The sequence below is a fragment of the Bos taurus genome, chromosome 28 (genome assembly GCF_002263795.3).
Source record: "Bos taurus isolate L1 Dominette 01449 registration number 42190680 breed Hereford chromosome 28, ARS-UCD2.0, whole genome shotgun sequence".
In the NCBI taxonomy this organism is placed as follows: domain Eukaryota; kingdom Metazoa; phylum Chordata; class Mammalia; order Artiodactyla; family Bovidae; genus Bos; species Bos taurus.
In genome coordinates this window covers 41153325-41175968 of record NC_037355.1, presented here as the reverse complement: position 1 = coordinate 41175968, position 22644 = coordinate 41153325, and the positions used below count along the sequence as shown (strand labels likewise).

The 22644-nt window shown below is 36.4% G+C and overlaps 1 protein-coding gene and 1 pseudogene across 5 annotated transcripts in view; one reads left to right on the top strand and one right to left on the bottom strand.

The window, feature by feature from the left end:
- WAPL (WAPL cohesin release factor) overlaps positions 1–15135 on the top strand; it is a 77435-nt gene extending 62300 nt beyond the window's left edge. For 4 of the 5 annotated variants that reach the window (XM_024986914.2, XM_005226524.5, XM_002698897.7 and 1 more), the window contains 10 exons: positions 554–665; positions 1016–1113; positions 1789–1865; positions 4398–4573; positions 4889–5004; positions 5223–5387; positions 7726–7933; positions 8702–8790; positions 12194–12289; positions 12802–15135. In XM_024986914.2, the coding sequence (XP_024842682.1) occupies positions 554–665; positions 1016–1113; positions 1789–1865; positions 4398–4573; positions 4889–5004; positions 5223–5387; positions 7726–7933; positions 8702–8790; positions 12194–12289; positions 12802–12867 (1203 nt within the window). In that variant the 3' untranslated portion in view covers positions 12868–15135. The remainder of the gene's footprint in view (positions 1–553; positions 666–1015; positions 1114–1788; positions 1866–4397; positions 4574–4888; positions 5005–5222; positions 5388–7725; positions 7934–8701; positions 8791–12193; positions 12290–12801) is intronic. The other variant, XM_059882693.1, reaches the window with a different exon arrangement.
- On the bottom strand, positions 7108–7197 carry LOC112444795 (uncharacterized; annotated as a pseudogene).
- Positions 15136–22644: the final 7509 nt, after the last annotated feature.

Genomic DNA, 22644 nt, shown 5'->3' with positions numbered 1-22644 from the left:
AATATTTGACAGGGGACTTACACTAAAAGAATTACAGGTAACTGATAAATATGTGAAAATAAGCTCATTTGCTATAGTTAGAAAACATAAAGCAAAGCATTAAGATACCAGTTTTTACCAACAGATAAAAATTTTGACACACCCACACCTTGTTTCTGGAGTATTTCTTCTTACAACCTTTGTGGTAAATTAATCCAGTGTATTGATCTACAGTTAAATATACCCTTTGATTCGCCCTTGAGCCTATATGATGGTACCAGTATACATTTTATCGAACTAGCAAGTGATAGACTAAATAATGGATTTTCTCTGAAAACAAGCCAATGGATAAAAACACTTCTTTAGCTTAAGACTGTTCTGATACCAGTTTTAAACTAGTTTTACTTTTTTTTTTTTTTTTTTAGTTTTACTTTTAAAAAGCATTTACTATATTAAAAAAATACTGTGGGCTGGTAGCATGCAATTTCCTTTTTTAAAAAAGCAATCTCTAGAAGTATTGCCTCGGAATTACTACTTAGAGTCAATATTCATTAATGGTGCTTCTGATTTTCAGACTGGGCATTTAGCTATGGAGACTTTACTGTCCCTTACTTCTAAACGAGCAGGAGACTGGTTTAAAGAAGAACTACGGCTTTTGGGTGGTCTGGATCATATTGTAGATAAAGGTATGATATATTACACATACAACATTTTTTTATTTAAAACCTGAATATTCTGTTCATATATTTCAAAGAATAATTGCATCAGTTTGAAAAGATGTCTTCCTTTTAGTAGCATCTTCAAAATCTTTTAACTTTTAAAGAAAAGGCCATTAATAGTTTGATATTGGAAAGTTAATTCTTATAAATTAGAGTCTCATACATTTCAGCATCTCACTGTATAAAACTTAGAATAAGTGTTCAGAGAGGTTCCAACACATTGATAGCATGTATACAGATGACTTTTAATGTTAGTAAAGGGGGTAAGTATTGAAGTGATGAGATATGTTTATCTATGTCCATTTCCTTTCTCCTAGTGAAAGAATGTGTGGATCATTTAAGTAAAGATGAGGATGAAGAGAAATTAGTAGCCTCATTATGGGGAGCAGAGAGATGTTTACGAGTTTTAGAAAGCGTAAGTATGGACAGCTATTTGAAGAAAATGATCTAATCTTAAATGTGCTCTGTGTGTGAGACTGTCATAATTTATATATCTCTAGAGTTTCACTTTTGTTAATCCAAATTCAGATTGTAATGCAGTCTGTCTGTTTTTTGACTTTTATGAATGACTTAGTTCAATGTAGATTAGAATTTATGCTGCCAGTGAATTTCAGGTTGCATAGACTATGTTGACCAGATTGGATTAGCTGAGTACTTCATGAAACATCTATGGGAAAATAATCTAGTGTGAATGAAAAGTTCTTGGCACAGATGAAATTCACATTGTTCCTTTTTTCTTCTGGAGTGTCAAGTACATTAAATAAACATCTAATTTTTTAAAGTCTAAATGAATCTACTTAAGAACTTTAAAATATTAGTTTATTAAGTCAGTGACAGCACTTTTCTGACATTTAAAGTGCTTGGTAGTTTATTACAATGAATGTATAGTACAGAATATATTAATGGTGAGGAAGCAGTTATAACAGTCGTGTTTTGATTTTGTAATAAAGCAGTAGCTCTGTTATTTTAAATTTAGAACATGTGGGTTGTTACTCCCTTTAGACGACAAGGACTAATTCTTCCTCATCTTTATGTCTTTTAGAGTGCTTTGTGTTGTGTGTGAACAAAATTTCAAAATTTTCCCTTTTAGGTAACAGTGCATAATCCAGAGAATCAAAGCTACTTGATTGCCTATAAAGATTCACAACTCATTGTTTCGTCAGCTAAGTAAGTTTTTCTGAAATGTCATGCTGTTTATTTAAAGCATTTGGATTGACTCTAAAGGAAGTGCCATTGTCAGCTTTCTCCATAAAGTACTTCTGTCTGTCAAGTTTTGTGAACAAAAAGCAGTGCAATAAGGTACAAAAGTTAGGAGTACAGATTCTGAAGCCAGAATGACTTGAGTTTGGATCTTGAGAACATCAGCCCTATAATAGCTCTGAACTTACAGGTTCTTAGAGAAGGGGGGTAATAATTGTGTCTACCTACCCAAGGTTGTTGCAGTAAAAGAATTAGTATATATGTTAATATATTTTAAGTTATATATGATACATATTTTAAATAATACTTTAATTCTAAAAAAGATTTTAAAATATCGTTTGTATATTGTATATAATATAGATTATGTACTATATATAAGGACTTAATATACATACGTAAAGCCTAAAACAATGCTTGGCATATAGTAGTAAGCATTAGTCCTTATTTTTATTGTAAATGAATTTTACTAGCTGCTTTCTGCTGTCTGTTTATATCTGTTTTCCCAGATCTATATGTAGCTTCCTTCATTTCACACTCTGCCAGCTTTCTTGACACTGGGCTAATGATATCACCTCAGTGTGTATAAAGTTTCCAAGTATGTCTCCAGTCTTGGTACTAGCTTATTAACAGCAGCTTCTTACTAATAAGTCTGTTTAGTTGTTGCTATCTCTGCCCTGGTACTCTGGCCTCTAGCCTGTCTAATGTTACACCACAGTGGGTTAACCTTCCTCAGATTTTTGTTATGTAAAAATAATCCCAAACTCCCAAATCTGTGTGATTTCTTGTCTTTGGATGTATGTCTAAAGTCCTTAGTATCAAAGGCCCACTACAGCCCGACTCAAGTTTATCTGTTTTTTAACTTCTTGTTTTGGAGAATTTCAAACAGAGATAAGAGTAGACAATAATATGATAAGCCCCAATGTACATGCAGCTTGAATGTGATCATCAAACATTGGCCAGTCATGTTACCATGTATATATAACCTTATCCATTCCGCCCTCTGTGTTATTTTGGAGCAGATTACAGATTTCATATAGTTTCATCCATAAATACTTGAGTATATAATCTGTAAAAGAAGACTCTTTAAAAAATATAACCATAATAGCATTTTCATCTCTTAAAAATTAGTAATTGCTTAATATTATAAGTCCAGTCAGTATTCAGTTTTCCCATAATCCCAAATTTCTAATAGTCTCTAGTTCCCAGTATTCTTATTTTTAGTCTGTAGGTTTTTCCTCCATCCTGTATTTGTGAATTCTGTGTCATACTTAATACCCTTAAGGTATGTGTTCTAGTTGTTCTGTTACTGTTTTACTGTCTCACCAAAGAGTATTTGTGCAAGTTAAATTTGTATCTTATTTTTAAGATGTCTCCTATATACTTAATGACTCCTGACACATGCCTTCTAAAACAACGTTAGGAACCTTTGTAGTTAGGAACTTGTGTCAGTAGACATTAGAATTGGATGTTTGTAAAAGACCACTCCTCAGACTTTCTGAAGCTTTCAGTAGAACGCAGATAAATGCAAGGATAGTATATTGAATAATTAAACAATTACTGTCTCTTCTCACCTCCCAACAGATTTATTTCAGTGCTACTTAGGCAGTTAACAGTAACAGCATGGTAATCTTGGCGAACATCCCCAAACATCTGAACACATTGTTTTAAGTTAGACATGAATACCTTCCTAATTAGAGAGTGTTTTTTAAGAAGCAGCTAGAGGGGAATTAGACATAGTAGTTTTAAGGGTTTTGCATGGTATATAATACATGAAGAATCAACTCACAGTTCGTGGATTTCATCATTATCTCGTAGATATTAAGTTAATGGACTCAGTGATTTAAACAGAGTCTCAGAAATACTAGAACCACTTAAAGATTACATTTCGTTGTTACTTTGGGTAGTATCTTGTGAATCCTTAGATGTAGCTGATACCCTTGCATGACTGCCAGGAGACAAACATGTCAGTTAAATGACCTCATGTTTTTAAAAATGTTCATGAAGTATTTAGTATCTGTTTATACAAGGTTATTATGCAATATTAATATAAGTAATATTCTCTGCCTGCTGAGAGTTTACATTCTAAAGGACAAACATCTAAATGAAATTCAGAAGTGTTCAGTGTTGGCTTTTAATGGGTTTTACCTTGGGTGAGGTGGGGTAGTAGGTTTGTTATGTTGGAGAGATTGTGAAAATTGGGGACAGCTGTTGGTAGTATAAACTTTTGCATCGTTTATAATTTTCACTTTGCTTAGAAAAATTTATATTATAATTTTCCCAAAATAAAATTTAGCACCTAGTTTGATATCAGACATGTTTGATACATGATTAAATAGTTCACATAACATCTGGAGTAGAAAAAGATTAATTTGGCAGCCTTTATGACAGATTTAAAGCATTAAGGAAAAAAAATAAATAAAGCATTAAGGTCCAAGTCAGTAGTTCTTAATATAACTATTTTTGTTGAGCATAATAGTCTGTATTTTGTCTTCTCTTAAGGGCATTACAACATTGTGAAGAGCTGATTAAGCAGTATAACCGTGCTGAGAACAGTATATGCTTACCTGACAGTAAGCCTCTGCCTCAGCAGAATGTAACTAACCACGTGGGCAAAGCAGTGGAGGACTGCATGAGGGCCATCATTGGGGTGCTGCTCAACTTAACTAATGATAATGGTAAGTCGTATTTCCTGCATATCTTCTCATTGATAGATTATACAATATTACATGTAAAAATAAGTTAATTGCCTTGTTTCTTCTCTCAATGTAATGGTTTTTAAATTGCTGTCATGTAACTCACTTATTCATGTATAGATTTAACTGCTTTTAAGAGCTGTTATTTTTAGAACCTGCTTTGTGGCTTAGAAATATTACAGTCAACAATATATTTTAATAAAGAAATAACTATTTTTTAAGCTATATGTTTTTAACCTTTAATATCTGTGTTAATAGTTTGCCATAATTTCATCCTTTCCCCATTCCCCACTTCAGAATGGGGCAGCACCAAAACAGGAGAGCAGGATGGCTTGATTGGCACAGCCATGAATTGTGTGCTTCAGGTTCCAAAGTACCTACCTCAGGAGCAGAGATTTGATATTCGAGTGCTGGTGAGTTTGAGGGACTTGTTTCATAAATGTGTACTTGATCTAGTAAGATGATGCAAACAACATCTTTGTTTGGGAAGATCATCATTTTATATACTGGTTTTTAACCATGTAGATGGTAGAGCACTGGCTAGCTTTCTGGCTGGCTGTGAGAGACGTATATTGTGTTCATTTGCTTTTAATCCTCACCTGTGGTAACATGCATGTTTTCATTTTTGTAGGGTTTAGGTCTACTGATAAATCTAGTGGAATATAGTGCTCGAAATCGGCACTGTCTTGTCAACATGGAAACATCATGTTCTTTTGATTCTTCCTTCTGTAGTGGAGAAGGAGATGATAGTTTAAGGATAGCTGGACAAGTTCATGCAGTTCAGGCTTTAGTGCAGGTAAGCAACAACTTAAAACCATGACCCTTTGTTTGTTGCATCTGTCCAAATTCTTGATCACTTGCGTCTTCTCTCTCCCTTCAGCCTCCTCTATCTCTGATATTTTTACCAGTTGAGTGAGAGGTTAGAATGTGTACCATTACTTCATTTACTCTGCTGTTTTCAGCTATGACAGTCACTCATTAGATACTGTTAGCAAAAAGCAGAAATAAGGCCCATTTGTTTATGAATCAAAGATAGATTATTAACAACAAATTAGGAATTAACTTCTAGCCCATCTGGCTCAAGTCTTCGAGCATTTACTGGTCTGATCTGTGCCCAGGACTGTGTGCATTTGAATACTGGGACATACTTTTCAAAGTATGTATGTCTTTGGAGTAATTTCCTAACTTAGAAATTGTTAGAATATGTACTAATATGTTAAAACTGATGTCCCCAACTCACCCCACCCCAAACACTCCCTTTCCTCTCATTTATACTTCCTCCCACAGCTATATGTGAGGTTTTGGGGTTTTTTTGACAATGCTGGCATTACAGTTTTTATCTTTTCGCAAGCTACTTTTGTCATTTCCTTAAGTGACAGTAATAATGAACCATCCTTTTCATTTTTTTCTGATGTCTTTGCTAACCATTAATCCTTTTGGTCTTTTTGAAACTAGAAGTGCTTGAACTGTGTTTTCAGGAAATAATCTGCAACTAGATGCCTGTCATTCTCTTTTCAAACATTTTGATCTCAAGACTTCTTTATACTCTTAACAGTTATGGGGACTCCAAAGAGCTTTGTTTACGTGTGCTTTATCTGTTGGTATTTACTAAATTAGAAGTCAAAACTGAAAAAACTATAAAATATAGGCACACATTCTATTAGCCATTGAAACAATAGCATAATTACATAGCGTGTAGATTCAGGAAAACTCCACCATACAGTCATGAAAGAATGAAAGAAGTCAGTTGACCTTTTAATATTCTTATGAATGCAGTTTTGACGTCACGTACTCCCTGAAAGGATCTTGGGTTCCCCTTGAACCTAATTTTAAGAAATACTGCTTTATATACAAGTTACATTTTACTTTCTTAAGGGTATTAAAGGTTACATACCATTCTTCTGTATATTTCAGCAAGTTTTTGAGATCTACTTGGCATTTAGTTTTCTGGTAGCTGTCATCAGTAATTTAGGGTTTCTCCAGATCATATTAGCAAATATATGAAATGCTTTCTGTACATTCAACATTGTGCCAGCACAGGGAAATAAGTGAAGGCAAGAGTTTTTTTAGTATGTTCCCTTTTTAGACTTTTTTGGTGTATACTTCCATTGACAATTGTACTTGGATTTTTTTTTTTATTGAAGTGTAGTTGATTTACAGTGTTAATTTCTGCTGCACAGCAAAGTGACTCAGTTACATATGCATTCTTTTTCATATTCTTTTCCCTTATGGCTTATCCCATCAGTCAATATAGTTCCCTGTGCTATGGAGTAGGACCTTGTGTCCATCCATTCTGATGTAATAGTTGGCATGTGTTAACCCCAAACTCCTAGTCCTCCCCTCTCCCGTCCCCCTCCCTGTGGGCAGCTAGTCTGTTGTATCCGCGAGTCTGTTTATGCTTTGTAGGTAGGTTCATCTGTGTCATGTTTTAGATTTCACATATAAATGACATCTTATGGTGTTTGTCTTTCTCTTTGTGACTGACTTCATTTAGTGTGATAATCTCTGGTTGTAAAAAAAAATACGAACACTTCATGAATTTGGTTTCATCTTTGCGCAGGGACCATGCTAATATTCTCTATTATATGTGTTGCTGAAGCAAGCACTATTATTGTTAATATAGCAGTTGAGATTTAGTTCTCAGTCTTTCTCTGAGAACTTGTTTTCTACTTTCTTTGGTTTTTCTTTCTTTAAATTTCTTTTAAAGAAGCCATTTCCCCCCCCCAATATTATGAAACTTTATTCAGTGTCCTCTCTTCCTTCCAGTTAATTTATCCAGGCTGCTTGGATTTAAAGAATTTTTAATGTTTTAACTTTTAATTTGTATTTTTTTGCTTGAACTTCCTGCCTGTTATTATCCAAATTAAAGGAAAGTGTTGAGATTTTCATTCTTAAAAATAGAATGCATACATCATTGGTAGATAATTTACTTAATTGAATCCCAGCAGCATTTATAGTTTTATTTTTGTCTTTCAGTTGGATGTAGAGCTAGGGCTTTTATGATACTTAGCCTTTTTACCAAACAGTATGCTTCTTAGGGGTAGTGATGTTTAAAAGCAAATAGAGCCTTATATTTGGGTACATTGATGTTGGTAGGTGATCCCTTTTTAATGATCTTCAAAAATGTTTATCAGCTGTTCCTTGAGCGAGAGCGAGCAGCACAGTTGGCAGAAAGTAAAACAGATGAACTGATCAAAGATGCTCCCACCACTCAGCATGACAAGAGTGGGGAGTGGCAGGAGACGAGTGGGGAGATACAGTGGGTGTCAACTGAGAAGGCTGATGGTGCAGAAGAGAAAAATAAGAAGGAGGAGGACGATGAAGAACTTGACCTCAATAAAGGTATATTTAATTTGACTGGTTTATTTTTTAAAAGATGTGGTTTTTTTCCCCCCTGTGAAACATTTTTTTAATTCATGTTGTCATAATCTTGCTATTTTATGGCCTCTCTAGTTCAGTGCACACAAGCTTTGCTATTTCATAGCAGTTCTACTCCTAGCAGTGAGAATGGTATATGTGCATTGTTGGAAAGATCTGCTTTTCCTCCCTGGGCCTTTCTTTACTCATCTGTAAAGAGAAGCAGCCAAATAATATGACACCTAAGGGTTTTTACAGTTTTGATATTTTGCCCACATTTTAAATTGGGTTGTCTTTTGTTGTTATTGAGTAAGAATTTTTAGAGCCTCGATTCTTAACAAGTACCTGGTTTGGAGATAAATTCTATGAGTTGTCTTCTTGATGGTGAAGCTTTAAATTTGATAAAGCCTAACTTACGTATTTTTTATATTGTCTTTTGTGGTCCTAGTGTTGTATCTAAGAAACCATGTCCTAACCCAAGGTCACAAATATTTAGTCCTGTGTTTTCTTCTAAGGGTTTTATGGTTTTAGCTTTTATATTAAGGTCCCTCTACCATTTGTGGATTGTCTTTTTTTTTTTTAATTTGGTTAATTTGTGTGGGTATTACATCTTCCTAGCACCATTATCAGTGTTTAGCAGTTTTGAAGGAAAGATGGCACAGTTGCTGGTTCCCTAGGTGCCTTTGTTTGTTGTGGTTTTTGGTTTCTATATATGCACATGCACACTATTAGTTATCTGTTTAATACTTCCAGCCCTTCAGCATGCTGGCAAGCACATGGAGGATTGCATTGTGGCCTCATACACAGCACTGCTTCTTGGGTGTCTCTGCCAGGAGAGTCCAGTAAGTAAGAGTTCTGTGTTTGTTGTTTTATGTTATCCTAAAAGAATTTCATTGCAGCCACTTCACATCGTTACTTAATTATCTTGTTACTTTATTTTTCCTTCCTGTTAAAAACTTTTAAATATTTGGTGAACTTTAGAAAGGTACATTTCAAAGTAAGAGTATATTGGTTTTGATGAGAAAGTTTCAGATTGATAGATAGAGGAATCAATTCACATGTCTTTGGTTGAAGCAAAAGAGCATCATGTAAGACCTGTGCTCAGCTGGCTTAAGGTGGAAAAGTTTAGCCTCAGTGATATCAAGGACTCGTAATTTCTACTTTTAAACTCTGCTGTCCTCTGTGTGTTGTCTCTTGCTAGCTTTCTTCATGCACCTGTGCTGACTATGTGTCTCACTTAGTTAAATAATGCCCAGCAGAAGAATGTGGCCTCTTTGTTTCTCTTTGTTAAAAGAGCAATGGTTTCTTTTTCTTTTCCCTAGGACTTTTCCACACCCAACGCAAAAAGTAGACTTCCTTTACCTTGGCCAACATTGGCTCACATGCTTTTGTTTGATCTACTCATTGGCCGGGAAAATGGGATTACTATGTGAGATTTAGATCATGATTTAACTATGAAAAATCATGGCTATCCCTGGTGGCTCAGAGGGTAAAGCGTCTGCCTGCAATGCAGGAGACCCGGGTTCGATCCCTGGGTTGGGAAGATCCCCTGGAGAAGGAAATGGCAACCCACTCCAGTATCCTTGCCTGGAGAATCCCATGGACAGAGGAGCCTGGTGGGCTACAGTCCATGGGGTCGCAAAGAGTCGGACACGACTGAGCAACTTCACCTTCACCTGAGATACTATGGGTGAAGCCTTTAATATGAGGTGGGTTTTTTTCCCTTACAAACAAGGGTGTATGGGTTGCAAGAAAGAATGGAGATCTGTTGTATAGTGGGATGGCTAGTTTCTCTTTTCTTAAGACTAGAGGGCTAGAAGAAAAGAACATAATCATGATATGAAGGGCTTCTACCAACCCACCCACATTTCCTCATTTTTGCCATCGAGTTTTCTGCCTTGTCCTTTTTGTTCTTCCTGTGTACCTTATTTGTCTTAAGTCCAGTGTGTTTTTCTGGATCTTTCTTGTTCATATATTCCATATTGTAGAAAGGCTCTGAGCTAAGTGCACACTGGCCCACTTCGTTGTTGGCCCTTACTGGCACAGCTGCTTTCAGGATCAAGACCAGAGTTCTTATTCATGGTGCTACAGGCCCTGCAAATTTTATTTCCTTTCCTGGACTCTCTTCAAGCTCAGCCCTTGTCCTTATTTCCTTAAAATTCAGAGATTTTAAGGGCAAATGGGAAGGCACATACCAAGCAAAAAGAAGGAGGAAAGCACACCCCCCCAACCCCAAATAAAGAGTGGGTATGCTTGCTATTTAAATATTTTTACATATTTTGCATACACCCTGGTTTCAGTTATGTTCTTAAATAATGAATCTTAAAATTGAGTTTTTTTCAGATGTGAATTATTTCTCTCTCGTGTCTAAAGAGAGGTTAGGTTGTAGACAATATTGTGAATTCATAGAGCCCAGGATGTCTTTCTTACCTTAGGGATCATTATGATTAACCCTAAAAAGCTAGCTGATTCCACAAAATGTAAAAGTAATTGGTTTGCCCAGTGTTTAAGTGGAGCAAAGACAAGAAAGCAGGTGGTTATATGCAGTAAGGGCTATTTTAAGGTAAAGTGCAGCATGCTTAGGAAGCCCAGGAGACTCTGGTGTTATTTTCCATTACCCAGTATATATCTGGTGCATTTTAATGGTCAGTCTTCTCTGTGGTCTTTCTGTTCTTGCTGCTTTCGACTCTCCATTCCTGAAATCCTGCATACCACCACCATAGCTAACTTCCTTAAGAGCACATCTGATCATGTTAACTCTCTTCAGTCTCACTCTCGCCAGTCTTTCTTGACTATCATTTAGGAAATGATAGCTTTGTTTACTGCTATAAGACTCCAAACTTAAATGCTTCTCCAGTATTTTGTTTTATTGAAGTATAGTTGATCCAGTATTAAAATCTGTCATACCCCTTGGTTATGTTTGTAAATTTCTGAAATAGGCCATGCCGTTTCACACCTTTTCTTACCTCCTGTACACTACCATTTATTGCACACTGTTTTAAAATAAACGCTCTGACTCTCCTTCCCATGCCTTGGCTACTTATTGTGTTGTACTCAGTAATTTGTTGATAGAAAAGGATTTGATTTGGGTTGTTGAGAAGCTTTCACTTGAAACCTAGGATCTAATTATTTATTCTGAATGAGAGGAGTACACTTTTCTATTGAGCCATCTTCATAGTCAACATCCTATTCTTCCCACCACTGTGCGGTCATGTCCCTTTCCTTGCGGTTGGTTAAAAATGTTTTTAAATCCAGCATTCCTTCACCTCTGCAGTTAGTTACCATAGCTGTTGCCCTTGCGATATATTCTTCAATATATTCTCAGTGTATTTTTAAAATACAAGTATTAAAGATTGTAAAATATCTCAGGATTTTAGCTGCAGGGTTTTACTGAGTAGCTGTAAAAGTGGGAGAGAGGGGATTGGTTGCAAATTTCCTAAGAGGGTAATATGTACTCTTCCATGTCTTCATCAACAAATATGAAATCAAAAGCATCCCTCTTCCCATCTTTTTTTTTCTTCTTGTATGTGCTTTTTATTATAGGTGAGCCTCCTAAGAAGAGCTTTTTCCTTTTATTCTTTATGAATCTTTAAAGCATTTTAAATACATAATGAAATAAAACATTTTAAGCAGGCCATGTATTTTTCTTACAATAAACTGCTTCATATACAGTTTGGCTGCTTCTTGCTAATAGGGGAGGGAAACATCCTAATCTTCTGTCCTAACATTGCCTACATTTTTTTTTCCATAGATGATACTAGATTTCCTTTGGAAAGATACAGTTAATTCCTAGCCTACTTGAAGAATTTTCCTTGATCTTTTTCTTTATATTCCTAATCAGCTTTTTGCATACATTCTCAGTCTGCATTTCCTTGCTCTTCTTATCCCTGCCTGTCCTGCCCCCCCCCCCCCCCCCCCCGACTCCCACCCCCCAACAGTGCATTGTTATTTCAGGTATTTTTCTGTGCATTTACAAAGGTAAATATGCACATAAATGTTTCTTTGTAGTCTTTGGCAGCTTTATCTTTTTCCTTTCTTTCTGAGGATGGGATAGGGTGGGGTAGGGAATGGACTCACAGGCTCACAAAAGTTAGAGTGTGGAAAAGGAAATTGCATATTAACCAAGGAGTTTAAGGACCTTGTAGAAGTTTGAAATAGGATGTGTGCCAAAACCAACTACACAGAACAAGGTTCACACTCATGTTCCTGCCACCTGACCAGTGTTCCTTTGATTTGTTTCCTTAGATCAATGTGACCACTGTGCGGGAGTATCTGCCAGAAGGGGACTTTTCAATAATGACAGAGATGCTCAAAAAATTCCTGAGCTTCATGAATCTTACCGTAAGTAACTTCTATTGCAGCTTCTGTGGTTTTACATATGATACATTAATGACAGTAGAAATACAGGACTTCTCTGGCAGTCCAGTGGTTAAGACGGCACCTTCAGTGTAGGGTGTGCAAGTTCAATCCCTGGTCAGGGAACTAAGATCCCACATGATTTGCAACCAAAAAACCAAAACCTAAACAATACTGTAATTAAAAAAAAAAAAATCAATACTTTTTAAGAAATGATGGTAGAAATACAAGTATTATGGCCATCATGAATAGAAGCAAAAAAATGATTTTCTTTTAATAATTGTGTGGTTTCTTTAAGGTAACTGAATTATTAGGGCCAAATATACTGATAGTGTATTATGAAAGCCATAGTTTGATCTCACCTTGTTTTGATTCATAATGTTTGGTTTACTAAAGCTAAATAGTTTAAGCTCTGATTCAGTGCTTTGGAAAATTAACTGTGGCTTCCTCTCCACTCCCACCCCACTCGCCCCCACCTCCACCCCTCCCCTTTGCAGTGTGCTGTTGGAACCACGGGCCAGAAGTCCATCTCTAGAGTGATTGAGTACTTGGAACACTGCTAGCTGCTTGACCTTTGCTTCAGGTGCTCGGTAATGCTGGAGCTATACTTAGACAAAGAAAAGTCACGGAAGAAGTCCTTGAAGATAAACCAAGAACATTCATCAGTATCATTCATATTTGGATTTTTAAGGCCACCTGATTTCTTCTTCGTCATGCATTCTGCATTTGCTAAATGACAGTTACTACATCAATCTGCAACTATCAAAAATGAGGGAAAAGGTTCAGGCTGTTAACAGTTCCACGCAGTATTTAAACACACTTTGGCAGAATTGATACTCTCCCCTTGTTCTCTTGCTTTATTCTGGGCAAGTTTAAGGGGAAAACTTGTGCTGCTGTTAGTGCAACTGCTGTGTATGTTGAGCCACTGTTGTCATGCCAGCCAGGTGCAAAGGCAGCTTAGCTACTGAGGTATTGAATGTTCTGAGGACATTCTAGACAACAGCTTAGTTCCTTTTTCAGGCTCATTTGCTTTTGCTTTTTTGTTGAATGATTCCAATCGTAAATAAAGCTTTTAATAATTTTGTGAATTTTTTTTGTTGTTGTTCCCTGAACTACTGTCTATATTTAAAATTAGATGGAATCCAAAGACACAAGGGATTAGTATATTTTTTTATTCTTGATTTGGTTTGGGTTGTTGAAGTATTTTTCACCTTTGAGACCATGACCATACTCATTATCATACCATAGTAAGTCATAGCTATAGATGCAAGAAAACAAATAACAGTTTGAGGGAATATAAGATGATGTGCCCTGTTAAAGGATGAAGCAAAATAGACAAACCCAGGGTAGTTTACCCTTAAAGTTAGGGGAGACTCTTGAAACATGATTAAGTTTTGAGGGAGAACTCTCTAGATATATTTTCTAATGTTCAATACAGTAAATATAAGGAAGCTAAAACACCAATGTGGAATTCACATTCCCAGATACCATGTATATTCTTCTATAGGAGTGACAGGATCAAATGCATAAACGCAAAGCCTTAAATTGTTGGTTTAGAGAAGATCCTTTTCTTCATCCAGATTCTTAGTTCATAGAACAGTGTGTGGTTTGGAGCACACAGTAACATATTTTATATATTTAATTTTACAACATTGCAAATTTTTATTGTATTAATTATTGTTCAGACCACTGGTTATACATTTTTTCTTTTACTGATTGGGCCTGAATACAGGCTTTCCAGAGATTTTCATTTAATACTTTAAAATACCTTTCAGGTAGTTATATCATGTTTCTTCATTGGATTTGTAAAACTTGAAGCCATAAAAATATTAGTTTGGTGTGTATTGGGGAAAATAGCTAAAAGTCTAATTTTTACCCACTTAGACTTTGTTATTTCCTTGTATAAAGTGACAAATCGGGGCTCTTGGATCAGTGCCAGCTGTAATGTTTTTAATGCAGTGGCTGCCTTTTATTGTCTTCCTATTTTTGATAATGCAGATTGTTGGGAAATCTATAAGGAAGTAACTGATTTCAGTCAAATTGTTTTCTTCTTCCTCCTCCCCCCGAGCCCCCCACCCGTCACCTTTTAAGAGCATAGTATGCCAGTGTAACTTGAGAAAAGATTGAGGTTGTATTTGCCCTGAGTATACAAGCTAGCTTAGCAAACTATTTTAAATGCTTATTGGTAAATGATATCCATAAAATTGAATTAGTTAAATTATTTTAAAATACACTGATATTTATTAATCATTGGATTTAGGAAAAGGAGGAGATTTTTAGTAAAACTGACTTGTGGCTGAATGGTAAGGGATATTATAAGACATTTGGATAAGAACAATCAGGGCGAACTACATTTTTCTGTTACACTGGTAATCATTTGAGAATTGATTTACCTCAGTGTTTAACAGTTTATTGTTTTGTTTTGTTTTTTAAATAATAACTAATTGTCAAGCACTGATAGAGATGCAGATTTTGGTGGGGAGTGGTGGGGGAGAAATCACCTCACCAAACGCAGTGCATTTGTGTGTTTTTAACCCTCAGAGAACTCTGCATTTTAGGGTACTTGAGGCTGACTTGCAAATTAACTAAAGTTTTAAAGTAACCTTTTTTTCCATTGTAAATATTTCTGTAAATACTACCAATTGGAAACTAGAAGGTAGAGTACTTTTCTGAATCCAATCCTATTTTTATTTTATACAGTATTTCTCAGCTGTGATCTTTGGAGCAAAAGCCAACGGCAGGAAAAAAATAGTTTGTACCAGTTTCATGAAGTATGTCTTTGGGTTTTTGTAAATAATTTTAACTCAAATAAAATTGCTACTTTCAATACACATGTTGTCTTTAACATAAATCTATTGAACTTTTTTGGAGGAGGAAGACTCACAAACTTGATACAGCTGACTAATGGGAAACACAGTGTGTCACTCCAGTGAATTTCACACTTTGAAAATGCACATGAAAATTGAGCCAGTTTTTGTTAAACACTATGTATATCCCTGTGTTTTTAATAATACTCATCTAAATGTAGTGTCAGCTTGGCAGCTCACGGACGGGGGATGGTGGTTTTCTGGTTGAGTACTTGTGCCCTTGTTATGTTTATTAAGCTGCTTTAGTCCTTCTGCACCTCTGAATATGACCTTTGCATTTGAGTTCTGAGAACTGCTTCTTAGTTTTTCAGTTTCTTCAGTTGTCAGCCTTTGAGTTTCCTGTATTTATTCAAGTGGGTTCCTCAACCTCTACTGAATGCTTTTAACTATAAACCTGGATGAAACGATCTGTCCTGGGAGCTTCTGTCTGCTTTTCCCTCTTATACACATAGAGGCAAGTATATAACCGTGTTTAAGAGTGCAGGCTAAGGAGATAAATCTTAAATCACATGCATAAATTTTGAATATTACTGCTGATGTTTATGGACTTTGAGCAAATTCCTGAACTTTTTTTCTGTTTATTCAACAAGAAATAGGGGATACTACTGGGTTGGCCAAAAAGTTTGTTCCGGTTTTTATGGGTTTTTTGCCAACCCAGTACTTAACCTCAGTGCCATGAAGATCAAGATGGTACACGTAGAGTATTCGCAGTGTTTCAGACAGGGCTTGGTAAATTGTAGCTTTTATCAAACAATTTTCACTCCATCAGGAAATTAAAATACAAAGAACAGAGGAAAATAGTGTGATAATTTTAAACACTGGAGATAATACCTTGTCATATCACTGAGGGCATTGGGTTTGAATTACCTTAACAGCAAATCTCTAATTAATATCTTGGTAGTAACTAATAATGCAGGGGGAAAACAAGTGATCATTAAAAAGTTGCAAACAAGTTTTTATATACTAGAAAGGACTAGAAGAGGTTTGCACAGTTCACTGTCGGTTAATGATCTCATACAGGATGCATAGATAAGTAATTTGATATAGAAAGTCTTTAAACTGAAGAAAAAATTGAATACAGTTGAATGTTTTGATCAAACCTCTGTTTTCTTTGCTTATATGTCTGCAGTTTGAATACTCCAAAGGTCATGCACTGGCTTAAGGAACAAAAAGTGGAAAACCATACCTGTATATCACCTAGATTAAAGGGACCTTTTTGCTATCCAGAGTTGTATAACAGAGGGTATGGTAAATAGAACGTCAACTACAAATTGGCACTTGCCATGTGTCTCTACAAGGACTAAGTCATGTGCTGTTGGAGCTGCTGATTTTCAACACCCACTAAAAGTTGAGGGTGCACAGAAATGAGGTGCTCTATGCTGGTGTGAGGGGTATGGGGGGCACTGGCAGAACAGGTCTTCAGATACTTCAGGAGCTGATTTTATTAGCCCAGTAGTATCTCCTCATATGGAGAAAAGCACTAAAATCCTTCACAGTGGTAACTGTTCATCTTGACTAGCAGAAAGCTTCATGAGACTAGCAGAAACCTGGAAAAATGTGTGCCTGACTGCATGTACTCATCCTTCACCAAAATCACATATATAGGGTCCTTTCCCCACTCAACCTCTGGAGCAGTTTTTCAGAGCTATCTGAGGTGCTGCCTAAGTCCACAATACCTTACTCGCTTACAATAGCAAACATTTTTAAGGAGACAAAATGACCTAAAGTTCACATGGCACTGCAAAGGACCTAAAGGAGCAAGAATCCTGAAGAAGGGTGTACACGAGGGACAAGAGGAGCCTAGCCAGTTAGAGTCCATGGGGTCACAGAGGCGGTGAGCGACTTTGACATACACTTCTGAACTTGAGGTTTTGCTACAAAACTAAAAACCATGTGATATTAGCATTAGGGCAAATAGATGAGTACAACAGAGTCTAGAAACAGATGCACATACAATACATCACCAAATTATTTTTGGCAGAGGCACCAAAGCGATTTTTAATGTGGAAGTACTTTTTAACAAATCGTTCTGAAACAATTAGATAACCATTTTTAAAAAACCTTGACCCTACCTCTTACCAAACACAAAAATTCCAGATGGATCATAGATCTAAGTGTAAAGGCTGAAACTACAAAGCTTTTAAAAGCATCAAAGAACATCATTTGGGGAGTGGCAATTTTTTTGACAAGATGCAGAGATCAATGAAAACAGATTAAATTCAAGAAATGCATGTTCATATGAAGATACATCATAAGAAAGTGAAAAAGCATTCTGACTGGGAGAAAATGCTCACAAATCATTTGCTTGACAAAGGACTTTATCCAGAATATAGAACTTATAACTCAATAAAGAACAGCTCAGTTTTTAAATGGACTTGAATAGGTCCTTCACAAAGGATGATACATGAGTACTAATAAACACATTTAAAAAACACTCCACATCACTAGTGATCATGGAAGTGCACTTTTAAATTACAGATACTACCTATTCAGCAAAACAGCCAAAATTTAACCAATAACACTAAATGTTGCAGAAATGAGCAATTGGAACTTTGTCAATGTTGCTGGTGAGAATGTAAAATCGTAACACCACTTTGGAACAAAGTTTTGGGAGTTGCTTGTAAAAGGTACATTTCTCTTTCAACTCAGCATTTGCTTTTTGTGCAGGAAAAAGCCTTCAACAGATGGTTGTGAAACAATTTTCACAACAAATTTGTGAAAAAATGTTCATAGCCATGTTATTAATAGTAGCCAAACACTGGAAACACAAATGTTTGTCCATCAGCAGGCAATGGATAAACTGTATTTATTTATGCACCAGAATTTAGCAATAAAGGGGAATGACCTACTAATTCAATCAGAAATGTGGATAAATCTCATTTTTAATGCTAAGTGGAAGAAGCCAAATAAGCTTACATATAGCATGAATCAACTGACACAAATTTATAGGACTGGCAAAAGAAAACTAAGGTGAAACATTGACAACAGTTCACTTAGAAGACAATAACAAAAATGAAAAAGTCCTTATGTTTAGAAAATTAAAAGCTAACCTGACAACTTATGGGTTAGAGAAGTTACGGTGGAAAATGTTTAAAAATTAGGACTAACAACAAAAGTCTTAAGATGTATCAAAACCATACTAAGGATAAATGTTTGACTTTAAATGTTAGTATATGAAAAACAATGGCTGAAAATTCTAAAAGACAAGTCTCCATTTTAAAGATAAAACAAGAGCAATACAATAAACCTTTGATAAGGAGAAACAAGGTAATAGAAAAAAACCTTTAAAATTAGCCCAAAATAGACTTTGAAAAGGGGAATTAACTTTGGGGACACTGACCAAGAAGGAAAAATACATATTTAAAATTAACTATAAAAATACAAAAGTACAGAGATAGAAATTTAAAAGACATTAATTGAATACTCTGAATAGATACGTTAATGAATTTGATAATGTAAATGAAATTATCAAATTAGAAAAATGAAGTGAATAAAAATGGAAAGCAAAGAAGCTTTATAACTTCTAAAAAAACGTTTAAAATTCCATAACATAACACAAAAGTTCATGATTTTGAAAGTTCTTTCTACTAAGTTTTCAAGAAGTCTTAATTTTACACAGATTCTTCTGGAGCACTGAAAGAAGGGAAGACCCCTATAAATACCTGATGAAGTAAATATAACATTGGTAACAAGACAAGGACAACAAGGAAAAGGAAAATTGCAGGATTACCCCATTGAAAACCACTGACAGTAAATTCCTTTAAAACATGTAAGTAAATTGAATCCAGGAAAATATATGTATGTCAATATATGTATTGAACCCAGGGCTCCTGCATTTCAGGTGGAGTCCTTACCATCTGAGACATCAGGGAAACCCCATCACGCTTAAGAATGCATAGACAGAAAAACTCTAGAAGGCTACTAATCAAACACATAACAGTGATTTTTCTGTGGGAAGATGAGATGAAGGGAGATGTCAAGGTGAGTTTTGTTTAATCGGTATTCATTTGGGTTTTATTAAAAATAACATTCATTTCATATAAATTAAAAAAATAGATTTGAAAGGCCAGAAAAATCCATTGAACAGACACAAAGCTGGTATTTTTGCCAATGCTTCCTAGTTGCTGTCTGCAGAGGATGCTGAGAGACTTAATGGTGATCTGGATGGCATCATCAACTCAGTGGACATGAATCTGAGCAAAATCTGGGAGATAGTGATGGACAGGGAAGGCCAGCATGCTACAGTCCATGGGGTCACAGAGAGTTGGACATGACTGAGCAACCAAACGACAAATACTACCTGATGACTAATTTGAAACCTGATGATTTTTTTAGTTGTTCGGTCATGTTTGACTCTTTGCAACCCCATGGACTGTAGCCTGCCAGGCTTCTCTGTCCACGGAATTCTCCAGGCAGGAATTCTTATAAAATATGAAAGATCAGAATTTTTACTGGGACAATTTTTCTCATAACCACTGCAAGGAATTTCTGACATGCAAAACTTGAGCTCTGAAATGAGGATGAGTTGCAACAAAGGGTTTATCTTCCAGTAAAACTGAGCATTTGGGACTTCCTTGGCAGTCCAGTGGTTACAATTCCATGCTTCCAATGCAGGGGGTGCAGGTTTGATACCTGGTCAGGGAACTAAGATCCTACATGCCTCGAGGAATAGGCCAAAACAATTTTTTTAAACTGAGCCTTTCATTCCACTAGCTACCAAACTGTAAAAGCCCAAAGTTTGCATGGTGGTTTGGGGGGGAATGATCGCAATATGAAATTAGTGTTGGCACAAATCCTAAGGTACGTGAACCTTGTGTTTTATTTGGAGAGTTTTCCTGTGACTCTTATGGTCCAAAGTAGTAGTAGGTGCTTTCCCATGTCTCTTCTCTGATAGAATCTCTCCAACATTCTGGAAAGGTGAGTGGCATCTGTATTTCATTGAGAAATAAATTGAGGCTCTGGGAGGTTAAGTTGGTTACCAGAGGTCCCACAAGGGGCAGAATCAGGATTCAAACCCACATCTGCCTGACCCCAAAGGAAAGCACCCACCCAGTTCCACCTGGGATGACCTCTTGTTTCTATTCCCTGCAAGTGTCTCTGCATCTTTCTGTTTCATGGGTTTCCTCATTCAGACTGAGTTTACTGAGAGCACGAAGCTTGAATGCTCAAGGTCCTGATAAAACTAGCTTAAAATAACTATATCTCAACCAATTTCTAAAATAATTCTGATTTCTTAGAGCAAAGAAGAAACCATTTAAAGTTCTAAGGAAGACAGTAATTTGAAGCAGTAGGACTCTAGGAGGGACACAGTTAAGAAAAAAAATTAGGCTGCTGGATATCTCATTAGTTTGAATGTACTGAGGAGCAATTTACATTTCAGTTGGCAACTTGGGATAAGTTAGAGATAGGTATTTAGAAAACCAAGCAAATTGTTAGCTTGGTTGCCAAAGTTCTTGTGCAGGAACTTGATTAAAGAATTGAAATCAAAGCATATTATATACAACTCATCTGGGAATAATATTTACATAATAGTTATTATGAATATTGAATACTGAATATTGATTTCACCAAAACTTGTGATAATAGGTAGGTTGGAAGGATAAGTGTGGGGTGGGGTCCATAGGAGATGAAATCCCAGTCTTCCAGGGTGGCCAGTTGATGGAAAAAATCAGAAATCACTGTACAAGCATATTGTTTAGAAATAAGGAGGTAACGGGCAGAAGCAACAGCTGAAAGAACAGGAAGTGGGTGCTTCTGGGGAACTGGTGGGGTGCGTTGGAGGAGAGCCAAAGGAACTGCTGTATTTCACTGTCAGCTTTTCCATTGTAAAACTTCTGACTTTAAGGTACGTACATATATTACTTTGATAGAGATAAAACTTCAATTATAAAGTGAGTGGTAGCTGCCACTGTCTGCAGGGTGTAACCCACATCCTGAGTTGAACCTTTAGACCATGGAACAGTTTCTGAAGTACTTGAGCATGAATTCCTACATGATTAGCCATGTGGAGCATCAAATAATTTTTAGTGACTAAACTGAAACAAAAATAAGTATCTGGGGTTTCAGTGCTGAGGTTATTAGTACTCGCCATACAGTACATCATGGAAAATAACACAAATCGAATATTACTTAAGCACATACTGCTATTTCAACTTTCCTGTTTTCTGTTGCTGTCATTCAAGATGAAAATGTAAGCACAGCTTTCAAATAAAGAACTCACCTATACTGAACACTCACTGTATCTGTGCCAGACCCTGAATAAACCACTTCCTGCCTTTAACCTTTGGATCGCTGAACAGTTTCTGAAATGGTAAGCATGAATGACTGCACAAGCTACCGCGACCAGCCAGAAATAGCTTAAGTGGGCTCGTATTAAATACAGCATTTACTTTTAGGGTTTTAGGAGTAAGTGACTGGGGAAAATCATAGAAGAGAAATGAAAATGGAATAAAGCAAACCATCTTTTTAAAGCACCTGTTAATTTTCCACGGACTACCTCATCTTGCCTCTCCAACCTAGGATGGCGTTTTGAGTGAGGTTTTAATGTAAACTGCTAACCTTTTCTCGGCATCTAGGCTGTGCCTGGCACAGTGTCCAGTGTTTAGATTCTTCCACAAGAGTTCTGGGGTTCTGGGGTCCTAAATCTATCCTTGAAGACTTTACAAAGTATGAACAAGCTGATTTGTAACTAAATTTTAAGGCGGTGTGAAGGTGAAAAGCTATTGGAGGCTGTCAGCCTTGCTTGGAAGTTAATGAGTTATTTGTGATGTATTTAACAGTATGTCGCCCTCTTCTATGCATCAAGTTAATATATAATGATGTTTCCATCAAATCTTCTATGTGGTCAAATGACCCACCAGTGCTGGACCACAAGAGTGTACAGCCTCATGTAGGAGAAGAATGAACGATTCTTTTGGAAGAGGCAGTGCCAAGTGGGGACAGCCTACTGGGAATGGTTACGTGACAGTGATAAAGTGGCTGGGCACAGCCAGCTGTCTACAGAGCTGTGCTGCTCCAGTAGTCCCAGTAGAAGCCGATCAGCTATTGTGTTATCTACAAGGTGCTCTGTATGGTGCTAGGGGCTTTATGCACTGCCTCATTGATCATCACACTAGGAGGAACTGCAGCCTGGAGAAGGCCAGGATCACAGTTAGCAGATAATGACTAAGTCAGTACTGTAACCCAATTCTCTAAGCCTGTCCTGTATCAGCGATGCTCCCTGAGTCTGCAAACTCTGAAGGGCAGTTATGCCCTGCTTGAGCTCCATGGATGTTTTCTGAAATTATCTACTGGTTTAGAAGGCTGATTGACGTATTTTATCTGCAGCCTTTCACATTTATTTCTGTTTTGCTCCTTCTGCATTTTTTATGGTACTTTGGTTTTTTGAAGATGTAGCTGGAGTGAGATATACAGGAAAAAGCTAGGTGTAGCGGGTAACAGTTTCAAGAGAGAGGACTGACTTAATTGTCCAGA